This window comes from Muntiacus reevesi, chromosome 3, assembly GCF_963930625.1.
Source record: "Muntiacus reevesi chromosome 3, mMunRee1.1, whole genome shotgun sequence".
Classification (NCBI taxonomy): domain Eukaryota; kingdom Metazoa; phylum Chordata; class Mammalia; order Artiodactyla; family Cervidae; genus Muntiacus; species Muntiacus reevesi.
The window spans coordinates 4,933,449-4,948,167 of record NC_089251.1 but is presented as its reverse complement, the minus strand read 5'-3'; the positions used below and the strand labels follow the sequence as shown (position 1 = coordinate 4,948,167).

The 14,719-nt window shown below is 57.6% G+C and overlaps 1 protein-coding gene across 11 annotated transcripts in view; it reads right to left on the bottom strand.

Annotated features, from left to right (window-relative positions):
• RAPGEF1 (Rap guanine nucleotide exchange factor 1) overlaps positions 1 to 14,719 on the bottom strand; it is a 134,271-nt gene that overhangs the window by 26,249 nt on the left and 93,303 nt on the right. For 5 of the 11 annotated variants that reach the window (XM_065928199.1, XM_065928204.1, XM_065928198.1 and 2 more), the window contains 3 exons: positions 13,204 to 13,704; positions 8,628 to 8,830; positions 6,420 to 6,578 (listed from right to left, as the gene is read on the bottom strand). In XM_065928199.1, coding sequence (XP_065784271.1) covers positions 6,420 to 6,578; positions 8,628 to 8,830; positions 13,204 to 13,704 — 863 coding nt within the window. The remainder of the gene's footprint in view (positions 1 to 6,419; positions 6,579 to 8,627; positions 8,831 to 13,203; positions 13,705 to 14,719) is intronic. The other 6 variants (XM_065928201.1, XM_065928200.1, XM_065928205.1 and 3 more) reach the window with 2 other exon arrangements.

Below are 14,719 nucleotides of genomic sequence, written 5' to 3'. Positions count from 1 at the left end.
ACACTGCTGTGGGTCCCGTTGTGTGAACAAGGAGATGGCACTCAGCTCGCCCACGGAAGGCAATGTTGATGTTACGTGTGTCCAAAAAATGCCTTCTCTCTTTTCAAATAAACTTCCTGGTGGAGTCTTTTTAAATTCATTTAAAATTCTAATTTGCAATTCTACAACAAAGGATGTAGAAGAACAAAACTGTTCTGCTCAGGAGAACTTGAGGACAAGTGAAAGCAGAAATTTACTATGTTTCCTCGCATGTTTCATGCTTTTGCATTTGAATCACAAGATTTTCCTTGAAAAACACTACATTTTTGACCAATGGTTTCATGGCTAATTACATTTTTGTGAGAACCTCCAATACATCTTGAGATGCTCTGTATATTCCTTAAATATTAACCTTAGGGCTTCCCTGGTGGCTCAGTGGTAAAGAATCTGCCTGCCAATGCAGGAGACACGGGTTCTATCCCTGCTCCAGGAAGATCCCACATGCTGCAGAGCAACTGAGCCCAAGCTCTAGAGCCCGGGAACCACAACCATGAGCCCACGTGCCACCACTGCTGACGTCTGTGTGTCCTAGAGCCAGTGCAACAAGAGAAGCCACTGCAATGGGAAGCGAGAGCACAACTAGCGGGTACCCCCGCGCACTGCAACTAGAGAAAAGCCTGCACAGCCACGGAGACCCAGCACCGACAAAAAGCAATAAATAAATAAAATCATTTTAAGAAATGTTTCCCTGCATTAAAAAAAGAAACATTAACCTCGATAATGTCAACTCTTCATAGGAAGATTTAGTACAGATTCCACAGTGATCTGAATTTAGTTCCAGAAATACAACTCCACTATTTTTTTTACTCAGTGTGGCTTTATGCAGCACAACAGGGGCTCTAACTCACACCTACTCTTAGCGCTCTATGGAGAGCCTGCGGCTATACTCTGTCCTGTGTCAGAACACTGTCAGGACAAAAAAGTGCATCTCTTGATGTCTGGCCTGCGCACAGGCTTTTCTTCTTTTGAGCCTTCTTGGGTTTCAACGCTTACTGGTCAATGAATAATTCATAAATGTCAACCTGACACTGTACTTTTCATGAGGGGAATCTGATTCTAACCTCAGCTCTGACTTAAAACTCTTAGCTAGTGGTTCAGCTTTTCTAGTCTGGTGTCTATCTCCAGGATGTGGGTAAACATTCCATCACAGAGCAGGAGGGAAGGGCCCCTGACAAGTTGACAAGCAGCCTGAAATCACAAGAGTAAAAGCAACCATCAGCACGTGGCCAGCACCCTCAGAGGTCATGTCACACAGGACCTTCCCAGGGATCTGGGGGCCTTGTGGTCCCTGACCAGAGGACTGTCATGGACTAAGTCAGCTGTAGGCATCAGCGAGGGGAGGCAGAGAAGTACCTGTTCGAAGCTTGTCTGCGGGCGCTGACTGTCCACAATGACATGAGCACCAACAAGAGTCAGGGAGTCTTCAGAAGGAGGGACAGAAACAGAGGGGGCGGAGCAGCTGCTTTGGCGAGCCCCCAGGACAAGATCCCTAAGCCCTGGTCCTTGGCCCTTGGGTGTCCACCTCAGGGGAGGTGGGCTCACCCTGGGCTCAGGGTGGGGGCCTGACACACAGCCAGGCTTCTACCTCTACCTGAGTGGGTTAGGAGCCCCCCAGAGTGCTGGCCCACCCATGCCTCCTTCTAACAAGGCCGTGTCTGGGCTCGGAGTGGCAGTGAACTCGGAGGTCATACTTGAGGGAAGCGCTGGCCACACGGGCACCTGGTTATTGAAGAAGAGCAGAAAGGCACAGGGGAACGTTCCGGAGGAGCCACATTGCATTTCAAGGGCCCAGCAGACCGGAAAAGCCTGTGAAGATCTCAGGTCAGACTCAGAGGGATCTGCAAAGACTCCTGCGCAGCTGGCACAACAGCCCTGCTTTTCCCACTGCTGACGGTGCTAGGGGCCTCTCTCTAGGAAACCCCGGAAGGTTGGGCAGGCCGACGGGACAAAGTGCCCGAGAGGTCAGCTCAGAGACAAACCTGCCTGCCCTGGGCCCCCGGTGCTGCCCACAGACCCTCCTCTCTCAGAGTTAAGTTCGCTCTGACCAGGCAGGAAGCCAGTGAGGAAAAGATGATGTCAGGAAGACACAGGGACAGAAGGGGGAGGCGGGAGCCTACTTAACCAGCAGGAGGACACACCTGCTGTGGTCCACAGTCTTCCTTCCTACCTCCCTCCCTCCCCTGCTGTGGTCCAGTCTTCCATCCTCCCTCCCTCCCTCCCCTGCTGTGGTCCACAGCCTTCCTTCCTATCTCCCTCTCCTTCCGTGTGGCCTTTCGACCTTTGTCTCAGTGATGGCTGATGACAGGAGGCCAAGGAGCAGCGGACAGAGCGAGCCTCTCCTGGGGCAGGGTCCTAGAGGGGCCTGTGTGCCGCAGCATAGAAGCCCGGCCCAGCTCTCAGAGGATCATGGCCAGCGGCTTCACACGCTGTCCCCCTTCTAACTGAAGTCCTCAACAGGACACACACGACTTTCTCACTCGAAAGATTTTTAAACACAGAAGACAGTTATTATGGGTATTTCTGAAGTTCTTCTTCTGTGTCTTCTAGAAGTTTTGCTTCTCCAGGATCATTTTGGAAGCCAAGATGGTAAAGAAAATATTTCAACAAACTCCTAGCATCCAGCTATATCTCTTGGTGACAGTAAATATCAGTGAGCCAAGAAAGAATAGGCATGGAGGGTGGTGGCTTTTGTAACATCAGTGTTGTAATGTGTGGAGGACCAGAAACCCTCATGGTTATTAATAGATTCCCAATAATACCTTGGTCAAGGGTAAAGTGAATATGAACCCAACTCAGAGCTTCCAAGATTTCACCCAACTCAGAGCTTCCAAGATTTCGCACCACTAGGGATCAGAATGGAGAAAATGCAAGCCCAAGGGCCACAGTGGGAACAGCAGTGGGAATCCAGGGTGGGAGGGGAAGGACTGGTGCTGGAGGGATGGGAGTTTGGGGAGAGGTGGGAGTCGGGCAGCCAGCACGGGCAAGGCTGCAGTGAGGACAGGGCAGACGGCCGGGGGTACAAGTGATGGAGGAGAATCCAGGGGCAGGAAGAGGACACCAGCACCACATCTGAGAGGTGTATCTCAGGGGGCCCGTCACTCAAACACTTATCCGTGCCGCCAAGGGGCAGGCATACTGCAAGGCACGAGGGGGCCGGCCGTCCATGCCCGGGGGTGGCTGCACCTAGCTCTTCACATCGTTCTGGCCTCACAGTAGCTCATCATTTCCCTGAACACCTTCTTCTACAAAACCGGTCTTAATGTCCCAGACGCCACATGTCTGGGTAGCTGTTCAAGTCTCCTAGAATCATAGCGCATGCCAGGAAGGAAAGGGGGTCTGTGGACTGGGGGTTAAGCAGACCCAGACAAAGACTGTGAAGAGGAGGGTGGGCACCTCCCAGGAACGCGAGCAGGAACACGTCTGGGGACAAGCGGGGAAAGAGCGGTCAAAGCTGGGCCCGAGCCCAGAGGGCAGCACCCAGGAGGGAGCAGCAGGTTTTGACTGATGGGCAGGATGCGCGAAGGGCTGGCTGTTGTCACCCCTCCAGCCGCTCTCCCTGGACCTCAGTCCTGAGAGTTCATACTTGAGACAAGCTTCTACTGCCCACCTTCAGGCAGGTCCCTCACTGACCTTCATCTCCCTGAAATCTTAACTGGCCTTCAGAACAACTCAAGTGCCCCCTCCTGACACCGTCCTGCCTCCACTGCCTACAGCCTTCCCCAGACGTCTGTGACTCTCACTGCTGCCCACGCCCTGCCTGAATCGGAGTCTCCTTTCCGCTTGACTCACTCTGCCTACTCCCTTGCATTGGCTTCTCAAGGACGACGGGCCGTCCTGCTTGTGCTGGATCCTTCCGGCTGCCTGACCCACACTGGGAGCGACTCCGTTCTTACCAAAATAAACCTTCCGTGGGATCCCAGGAAAAGTGAATAAGAAGGCTTCTTCAGCACCTCCTTCATTTTAAACTGATCAGTGCAGGTTCACTGCTCTACAATTCCCTTGGCAAGGTTTTCAATCTTCCTGTTACAAGACAGAAGTAACAGGTCACTGGGCAAAGAACTTCAGATTTGGCACCTGCTATTTTCCTATGAGGCAGCTCTTGGGAATTCCATGCTGGACTGATGACACAAGTCCAGGGATGAAGGAACAAAGACATTTGGCACCAAAGCACTGCTCCAAGAGCACATCAAAGCCCTCTGTCTGGAGCTCATCTCAAAATGTAAGCAGAGACTATACATGAAAAATGTACTGGTATTACAGCTAACTCATTTCTCTGGGGTTTCTGCATTTCAGATGTCAAGTATTCCATATATTGAGACCATTACTAACATCTCTGGAGGCCTGGAGGGGCTTCGCTTCAAGTGAAATAAAGCAACCTTCTTAGCTCACTCCCCTCAGGCTCCTTTGTGGAGCTGGTGCTGAGATGCAGGATGCTGTAAGACTCCTCTGTGTGCTGAGGGGGAAACTATGGCATACTCATACCCCAGCTTAATTAAAATGTCCTCGAATTCTTCTTAATTCTATAGTACACAGTGCAGTTCATTCAGTCTTCTCCACAAACTACTCAAAAGGGATGTTGTAGACATTCTTAGGAAAACTTACACTTACTTTCTATTCACAGAGGGGAGGGGGGAAAAAAACACGTCAAGACCTAGGATTGTCTTAAGGCCAAGTTTTGCAAGATCTGTGAAAAGAGCTGCTGGAGGTGGCTGCTGAGGAAACAGAGGGCGCCTGTGCACCAGAGCCGGGGAGGGTTGGGGAGTGGTCCTGCCTCACCTGGCGAGGTCTGGGCGCTAAAGGGAAGACTGCATCCCGAGGTCCCCTCAATGGGGAGGACCAGCTTCACCTGGGTGCTGGGTGGTTCCCAAATATGGAGACCGGACAAGGCGACACTGGGAACCCACACTTGGCGAGGGTCCTGACGTCACCAGGTCAACCTGATCATTCAAGAGGGCAAAGGGAGTCCAGGCAGGTGAAGACATCTGCCCAGGCACTCATGCACAGGACCAGAACAAGCCAAGACTAGAACCCAGAGCTCTTAAGACAAGAGCAATAATGACAGACGTTCCAAGCTTACTACCTGCCTGGAAGTTTCCTGTGATTTTACTTAGTCCTCTCATTCACAGAAGAAGAGGCAAGGAAAAGTGCCACCCCTGAGGACTGAACTCAAGGCCTGGGAGGATGTGAGTCACCTCGGGACGGGTCCACCGAGCTCCCTTGGAAAGTGTCCTTTCCCAAGCCCTGACACCCAGGGTGTCACTGGACAGAGTTAGCAGGAGGCGGGGGTGGTCAGGTTCTTGAGCAGATGCAGATCCCAGAGGAAGACAGCAGACCTGTGTGGCCTTCAAGGCATCAGCGCCTCCGTGTCTGCAGATACCGCGCCAGCCCTTCTCCTGCCGCCCCACCTCCACATGGTAACCCGTGGAAGGCCCCGCCCAGTGAAGGTTGAGTCCACTCTCCTCCACAGGCTGCACTGCCTGGGGCCTGACCCAGAGGACGCACGCCAGCCCTACGTCGAGATCTTATGATGCCCGAAAGTTCCCGTCTGTCTTCCTGGAGCCCAGCCGTCTGTCCTGTGAACAAGTCCAGGCTGGCCTGATGCAGCGGACGGGTCAGGAGGGTCACTGCCAGAGTAGCCCCGCTGGAGCGCCAGGGAGGTGGGTGAGTCTCGCTCTTGGCAGCTGGGCCTGCCCCGGTCAGCGCAGCTGTGCTGCTAAGCTGCGTCCTAGGCAAGGCTTCCCTGGTGGCTCAGCGGGTCAAGAATCAGCCTGCAATGTGGGAGACCTGGGTTCCATCCCTGGGTTGGGAAGGTACCCTGGAGAAGGGAAAGGCTACCCACTCCAGTATTCTGGCCTGGATAACTCCATAGGCTGTAGAGTCCATGGGGTCACAAACAGTTGGACACAACTGAGCAACTCGCACTTTCCGGCAAGGACAAACGGTTACTGCTCTTTAAGCCACAGGTCTTGGGGTGATTCGTTATGTAGCAAGAGGTAGCGAAAGCTAACTGATGCAGCTCCCTTAACTCCAGCTCCATCATACTGGGTACAGCCTGCTCTGCTTCCTACGTGAGGAATATTCCTCTTTAAGCACAGAACACTACACGGCTGACCCAATACTCAGTAGGAGAACAGAATAAAAAGGCCAAAACATCTCTGCCAGTTTATGCCTAAGTGATGATGCTCTGAGCGTGGCTGCTAACAGTCCCACCCCAACCCACCCCAGCCACTCACACCGACCTTCAGGCCACCTTTCCTGTCTGGGGTCTGTGGAGGGCCGGAGCCGGCGACGGGCAGCAGCACGCATGTCGGGAGGCATCGGCCACGAGGGAAAGGTCTCACTCCCCAGGTTCCCGGTAGCGAGTGCAGGGAGCAACTCACCGAGGGCACAGGTAAGCTGCCGTGCCGGCTGAGAAAGGAGTTAGAGACGGACACACTGATGCCCTGACCGGCACTGCCGTCCTCGGGGGTGAAGGCCACTTTAGTTTGCTGGACACAGTAGGAGACAGAGGAGAAGGAAGAAGCAGCATAGGAGGCCTGCTGGACAGAGGAAGGAGGGAGGAGACAGGGCAGGAGGGAGAAAAGCAGAGAACAGTCAGGCATGTACACATAAAGGAGGCAGGCTGCTACCCGATCTGCTGGGACCTCCTGGAGAGGGACGGCTTCTTGGCCCAGCAAGGGGTCAAGGACATCCGTCAAAGGCGAGCTGGGGGGGCGGGTGCCCTCTTCACTCCTGTGTCCACTGGAAGCGCCGGTAAGATGGAAGGAGTCACGTGGACTTGCGTGTGCACCCCAGCTCCTCCGCTTCCTCAGGGCCCCAGCACTCCTCTGTGGGAGCGACTGCACTTCATGGTGCAGAGCAGGAGCCAGGCGGCCTGGGCCCTAATCTAGGCATAGCCATGGGGGACCGGCTTGGCCTCGGGCATCACGTGACGCTCTCTGCACCTCAGGTTTCCGGCAGATGGCTGTGTGCACATAAAGCACCTAGAACTGGGCTGCCCTCAGGGTCCGTGGGTCGACAGGTGTACCTGTCATGCTTACTTCTGTCTGGAAAACAGGGTCACACTTCTTGCAGTGGCACTGGAGAAGGGGTGCCCAGTGGTCACACAGCGGGTGTCACACATGTCTGGGCTTCCACTTCTGCTGTGGGCTTTGAGCCCGTCTCTCCAGCTGTCTCAGCCTCACTTTAAAGAGGGGTGACAGGGACCATGGGGAGGGGACGTTCACAGGATGTCTGCCCACTCTCCAGGGCCCCCTGGCAGCCTCTCTCCAGAGAGCCCCTTGGACCGCCACCCCACTGCGAGGTGAGGTGCTGTGCCAGCTCTCACGGGGGCTGGGACTCAGGCGCGCCCCTCAGGGCTCTCTCCCCAGGGCTTGGCTCCTGTGGGAGACAGGACATGGGACAGACAAGACGCCCAGGGCCGGGCGACAGGTACCTGTGCACCCAGCAGGAGGGGCTGAGAGAACCAGATCTCAATGAAACTGGCCCAGCTGTTTAACCAATCATGTTAGGTCAAGGGTCCCTGGGGCAGGCATCTATGTGTCTGTGGTGAACAACAGACACTCACAATCGGGCATATTCAGCTGTCTGTGGGGAGAGCAGGGCAGGCGAAGAGGTGAGACCTGAGCACAGCTGGGGAGACACAGCTGGTCAGTGCAGGACTGGAACCTAGACCCCGGGCCTGAGCCTGGCCCTCCTTCCACGAGACAGGCTGCCCCAGTCCCAGAGGCAACTGTGTGTGGCAAGGCTCGGTGACTCCGGGACTGGGCATGGGCTCAAGGCCCAGTCGCAGGACTGCAGAGGCCCAGGCAGCTTCCAGGAGTAACCTCAGGACCTTCACCGTCTGGCAATCTGCCTCCCAGAACAGCCAGGACAGCGTCCCCTCACAGAGGATGAAGGCGGCCCTCTCTGGTTAAGACACGAGCAGACCGGCCAGCACGAGAGCAAGACAGCACGTGAGCTCTGACGGACTGGACTCCTGGGTGTACTCTTCCTGAGAGCTCGGCTGGACGGGGCGCTTGGATTCTAGAGCCTGACCACAGTCCATGTGATTAGTAAACTGGTGGCGGAGAGAAGAGGATTGAGAAGTGCACCCGAGTGCCCCCCGTTGGTCCCAGCGCCTCTCCAGCCTGCCCACAGCCGGAGGGCCCCTCTGTGCTGTCTACACTGCGTCCTGACGCAGGAGGGGTTTTAAAACAGGAAGGGTGTGCCGGCCTGAAACACAAAGTGGCTCTGTGTCAGCCACCCCGCTTCCACAGAGCTGGTCCTCACTGGGCTGGCCCCGGCTGGGGGGTGCAAGTGGTTGTGCAGTGCTGCCCAGTATGTAAATCGAGTCCACAGATGGCCCCGCACAGAGCCTGCCCTGTGGTCCGATTGACTCCCTCCTTTCAGGGAGGTCTATATTGGAACCACAGAAGAGAGACAGAGAAAAAAAAAGACTGTCCACAGAGAAAGCAAACATTCTGAGTACAAGCCAGTCCCAGCTGCAGGGGCCCGCTCTGGAGGAGGAGCCACTCCTGCAGAGCTAGATGCGAGCAGGCGAGCAGGCCCAGCGTCCAGGGCCTCTGGTGGGGGGTGCCGCCACTTACCAACTGCCGCTGCTTGGGGGGCAGGGCGGGGGGCGGGGCGAGCTCGTGCGGGGTGTCGCCGGCGCTGAAGGAGTCGTTAAAGCCGTACACCTCCATGAGCAGCTTGTTCTTCTGCTGATACACGTGCTCCTTCTGTGGTGTCTGGTAGAACATGGAGGGCTGTGGCTCTGAGTAGTCCTCAAGCAGCTGCATGTAGGCCAGCACTGTGGACACAGAGGGGCCAGGCTGGGTGGGCCGCACAGACCCCCGCCCACCCTGCAGCGGCCAGGGAGAGGGCCCGGGGTATGTCTGCGTGACCACCACGTGGACAGCTGTGTCGAGGCGCCGGGACGCTGGGCACCGCCCATGTGTCACGAAGCCTCTGGAGGAGAGGGGGGCGTGGGGGTGGGGCGGGGGGCAGGCTCTGCGGGAACTCCCTTCTTTTCCACTCGAGGTCCCAGTGAATCCGGAACCATGCTAGGAAGCAGCCTATGTTAAGAGAAGCACAGGGGCGCACCCACTCCTTGCCGAGAAGCCCTCGGGGTTTTCCAGCCTCTTGAGAGCAGGGCCGTGGCTGGGGTGCAGGCTCCTGGGCCCCCTGCCCAAGCCTCTGGCTCTCCGCTCCTGGACCGTCCCTGGGGCTTTCCGCACGTCTGTCCCTGTTGCTCTTCCTGCATCCCTGCGAGCCGGACGCTCCCTCCCGAGAGGCTCAGGCCCTGATCAGCTGGCATTCACGGAGGCCCCTCACCACATTCCCGCCCCAGGAGCCCCTCTCAGCCCCGCGCTCCTTCCCTCCTGAGCCCTCCTCACGGCTCCTCACGAGCTAGCTGGGTTTCTCACATTCATCTGATCGTCACTGAGCACCTGCTTCGGGTCAGGCGCTGACCAAGGTGCTGGCACTCCGCAGAGGCCAGCAATGGCTCTTTTACCCATGGGGGGGGCTGACCCCCTCCCCAGGGAGACAGAAAACAGGCTGAATGGGGGGTGTCCCACAGAGGATGGTGAAACAGGGAGGCGAGGGGAGGCGTCTCCAGAATATGGTGAGGATGGGTGGGAGAGTTCCAAGAGGGGCAGAGGCCCCTGGCTGGGACCAGGGTCCACAGGGCAGTGCTCCGTGGGGACCTGCACAGTGTGCGGGGCTGTGTGAACCGGGCAAGGATGGGGCCTGAACCACGGAAGGCCCTACCCCTGGAGCTGCCTGTCTTGAGAAGCCAGGAGAAGACACTTTGGGGGGCTAAGGCTGTTCAGGTGAAAGACCTCCATGGGGGTGGGGATAGCGAGAATGGTTTGGCTCAGTTAGAATCGTCAAATCAGGGACAAGAGAATTTACTGCTTCTCGCTTGAGGGCAGAAGCTGCTGCCCGAGGACGGGACCCTGTGCCTCCCGTCTGCAGCTCTACCACCGGAGCCTCGCACGGCGGTTCACAGAACCGACGCGGGAATAGAACCCGCGGTCCGGCATCCGGCCCTGCAGTGCTGAAGCGGCCTGCAGCCCCTCCGGGTCTTGCAGAGCCCGTGCAGGGAGGCAAGAGCCTCCGGTCACTAACACCGCTCTCCACCTCTGACAAGGCTGTCGGGAAGCTCCTCGTCCAGAGGGACGGACGCTGAGAGCAGAAGTGCTCAGGAGGCGCACAGACTCTCTCCTCCCGAGAAGCCCCTAAGGCAGCCCGAGCCCTGGCCCCTGCCCTCGAACCGAGGGAGGAGCCGTCTGCTCCTTCCGCTGGCCCCGTGTGGTGCCGCCGCCGGAGCCCTCTCCTCACGCGGGGGCGTCCGTGTGGACCACACTCTCTCACCACACGGGGGCGTCTGTGTGGACCGCACCCTTACCTCACGCGGGAGCGTCCATGTGACCGCACCGCCTCTCCTCACGCGGGGGCACCCGTGTGGACCGCACCCCCTCTCCTCACCCGGGGGCATCCGTGTGGACCGCACTGTCTCCTCACGCGGGGGTGTCCATGTGACTGCACCTCCTCCTCTCACGCAGGGGCGTCCGTGTGGACCGCACTCCCTCCTCTCACGCAGGGGCGTCCGTGTGGACCGCACCCCCTCACCTCACGCGGGGGCGTCCAAGTGGACCACACCCCCTCTCCTCACGCGGGGGCATCCGCGTGGACCGCACTGTCTCCTCACGCGGGGGCGTCCATGTGACTGCACCCCCTCCTCTCACGCAGGGGCGTCCGTGTGGACCGCAACCCCTCCTGTCACGCAGGGGCGTCCGTGTGGACCGTACCCCCTCTCCTCACGCGGGGGCGTCCATGTGGACCGCACTCTTACCTCACGCAGGGGCGTCCATGTGGACCGCACCCCCTCTCCTCACGCGGGGGCGTCCGTGTGGACCGCACCCCCTCTCCTCACGCAGGGGCGTCCGTGTGGACCCCACTCCCTCCTCTCACGCAGGGGCGTCTGTGTGGACCGCACCCCCTCTCCTCACGCGGGGCGTCCGTGTGGACCGCATCCCCTCTCCTCACGCGGGGGCGTCCGTGTGGACCGCACTCCCTCTCCTCACGCGGGGCGTCCGTGTGGACCGCACTCTTACCTCACGCGGGGGCGTCCCTGTGGACCGCATTCCCTCTCCTCACGCGGGGCGTCCGTGTGGACCGCACCCCCCTCTCCTCACGCGGGGGCGTCCGTGTGGACCGCACCCCCTCTCCTCACGCGGGGGCGTCCGTGTGGACCACACTCTTAACCTCACGTGGGGGCGTCCGTGTGGACCGCACCCCCTCTCCTCACGCGGGGGCGTCCGTGTGGACCGCACTCTCTCTCCTCACGCGGGGGCGTCCGTGTGGACCGCACCCCCTCTCCTCACGCGGGGCGTCCATGTGGACCGCACTCTTACCTCACGCAGGGGCGTCCCTGTGGACCGCACCCCCTCTCCTCACGCGGGGGCGTCCGTGTGGACCGCACTCCCTCTCCTCACGCAGGTGCACCAGAATAGACTTCACTTTTGACTTCCGGTGGTGAGGGACCAGCCCCATCTTCAGAGCCAGGCCTTTCTGAAGACCCTGGTGGGTCCTGATGAAGTGACTGCTGCAGCCGACTGAACCTGGGGGCCTTATGAAGCAGGGAGGGCTGGGCCAGAGCAGAAGCCCTCTCGGTAACCCCGATCTACTGGAGTGGACCAGACACTCCCACCCCTCCCTCCTCCAGACGGTGGCAGGAGCTCTGGTGTCTGTGGCCTCTGTACATAGGTATGCTTGGTGGGTAAGGTGCTTCCATGCCCTGAGACGCCCCATCAGGAGTAACTACTGACCTACTCAGTGTGACCGTGCATGCCCTGGGAGGGAGCGAAGGGGTGATGGGGCCAGAGAGGAAAGGAGGCCGGAATCGAAAGGAGGCCGGATCCGAAGCAGAGGAGCCCCGGGCCCCGGGGAGGACACAGCCGTGTCGGTCTGGAGTGGGGGTGTCCCCCTTAGTCACAGCTCGGCACCACAAGCACCCTGGGTTCAAACATTAAGACCACGGCAAACACAAGTTTGCAGGGCGGTCTTCTGTGTTTTCAGATAACCAGAAAGTTGGCTTAACTGGAGAGCTAAACCAGTCAGACTTTCAGGACACCTGGAGAGGCGCAAAAGGAAATGCCCTTGGCGCCGCTGTCTGTAGCTCCCTCCATGCTTCCAGTGAGGGAACTTCCATGACAGACAGGAATGACACCCTCAGCCCCGGGAAGCGAGCTCTCCCTTCACACTGAGGCCACTACCCGAGCTGGGGGCATCCAGGGCGGTCACCCCTTCTGGGCACGGGCCGAGCACACATGCTCGTCTGAGGCTGGAGCGTGGATTCCACAGCCAGGTCACAGCAGTCCCCTGCACGACGCTCCCACCGAGGCCAGGGCATCCTGGTTGGTGGGCTGATGCGGCCGCACACAGAGAGACGGTGGCAGCCAGTCTGCCCACGGAAAACAAGGCAGAACCCTGCAGGTGATGTGGGGAGAGGGTAGGCAGAGTTGGGCCACATGGAGCAGTCGGAGAGTGAGCAGAAAAGCAAATTCCTCACAATGCTGCTTGGGAACTGGATGGCCAATTCACACTTGGGAAATGCTCAGAATACAAAGCCCCAAAGTTCGGCTCTACCCCCAGGCCCTGATCACATCATGTATCAGAGCCTCTGGTCCAACCAGCAACCCCGGACTCAAGTCATCACGTGATACTACAGGGTCCGTGAACAGAAGACAGAGTGGGGCCAGGGGGTTCTAACGGCTCCCGGGCACTGTCAGGAGCCTCAGAAAGGTCCTGGGGTGGTGTCTGCCCTGCTTTGCCCCGACCCTGCTGTGATGTTGTCCTGAGGCTGTGGTCCCTGTTTCTCTCAATCACCACATGTTCAGGCCAGGTCAGCTGACTGCCACGTGAAAGGCCAAACACTCTGTGGAGACCAGGCCTGAGGTTCTGCTGAGACCATGAGGAGAGGTCAGCTCACCAGGCTTGACGAACGACCCCCAGTACTGACAACACAAGGCTCCCGTAAGGGTCCCTGTACATGTGGGTCTGCCTTTCATGAAACGATGAGGCCACTGGTTTGACTCTGATTTACTGTTTCAATAAACGCAACACCATTTTAGGGCACAAAAGGGACGACCCCACAATAGCGTAACAAAAGCTTACTGTGTTTGTTTTTCTTCTCGGGGAGAGGTGGTGGTTTTTCTGGGTCACCCGTTGATTCAGAAACAGTGAAATCACCCATGAAGTCGACAGAGGCTGAGGAACCTCCTTGCTGAAAGGGAAGAATAGCAGCAAAGGGCGTGAAGGGGATGGACTGGACGGAGGCTGGGTTCTGCAGGTCGTCCTCGGAGATGTTGTCGTACTGCGAGGGGTGTCGCTCGTAGGACGCCCGGCAGCCAGAGCTGTCCAAGGTCTGGGAGGCAGCACTCCTGCGCTTCTTCTCAGGCAGGGCCGGCGGCACGTCCGTCTGCTGCCCGGGGGCCGAGGACCCATCTGGCTGGGGACAGCTGCCCAGAGGCAGCTGGAGAGGATGGCCAAGAAATGGAGACCCAGACTCCCCCAAGGACTCCGGCAGCGGGCTGAGGTTACAGGCCACTTGCTGAGGTATCTGGTCTGCATTGGAGAGGTCTTGCTGAAGGAACTCGTAGTCAGGATCGTAATGATCTGCATCCACACAACAGGGAAAGCACACCATGAGCCCCTGACCCCCCCAAAGAAAGGAAAGACCGTCTCCTCTTCCCTGACCCATCCTATTCATGGGATACGTCTCCTGTCTCATCCACAGAGACTCCCACTTTACTTTATAGACTACACTTTTCTACTGCTTATAAAAGTAGAACAGGAGGGGAGTATGACTGGTAGGTAGCCTATTCTTCACACTTTCCCAGATTTTTAAAAGTTTTACCTAAGAGAGAAAAACATGCATGACCACTGTAGAAAACAAGGCCACAGACCCCATGGTGAAAACAAAAATCACCCACAGTCCCACAGCCTAACTATAATCTCTGCTGACCACTAGAGGTACTCCCTGAAAAGTTTGTTCCCCCTGGATTCTGTTTTTTAAACTCTGAGAAAACACCATACAAGCAGTGCTGGCTTGGTGCACTGGTTTTTAGCACAGCTGCGTACTGTTCCTCCAAGGGGGCATGTCACGAGTCTGCTGATTTCCTACACTGAGTGGTCAGGTTGTTCCCAGTTACCAGGGCTCTTCATGATGCTGAGATTAATGTCTCTACACAGAAATCCTCCCATAGACCTCTGACTGTGTTCCTAAGACAAAAACTCTCAGAAGTGAAATGTCTAGTTCACGGGACACGAACAGTTCAGTGCTCTGTACACCTTCTGCCAAGCTGCCTGCAGACCCTCCTCCGGCCCCACCACCTGAGGACAGAACATACTGCTCACTTGCCTTTGTCCTGTCAGAAGCTGCCCGGGGCCCTCCCTCCATTTACAGTTCTGAGCACACAGGCCCCCATCTTGAGCAAAGGGAGCTGAGTGACATGCTGGCGGACCAACTGTAGTTAACAGTGACCATTGCCGTGTCTCTGCAGTCTCACAATGTTACTGCAATAAACTTTCAACCCCCTTCGGAGACAGTCTCTGGTATTCTCATTCTGCAGAAGAGGACACCATGGCTCAGATCCTGAGTGACTTAAGGTCAACAGAGCCAGTGACTGGC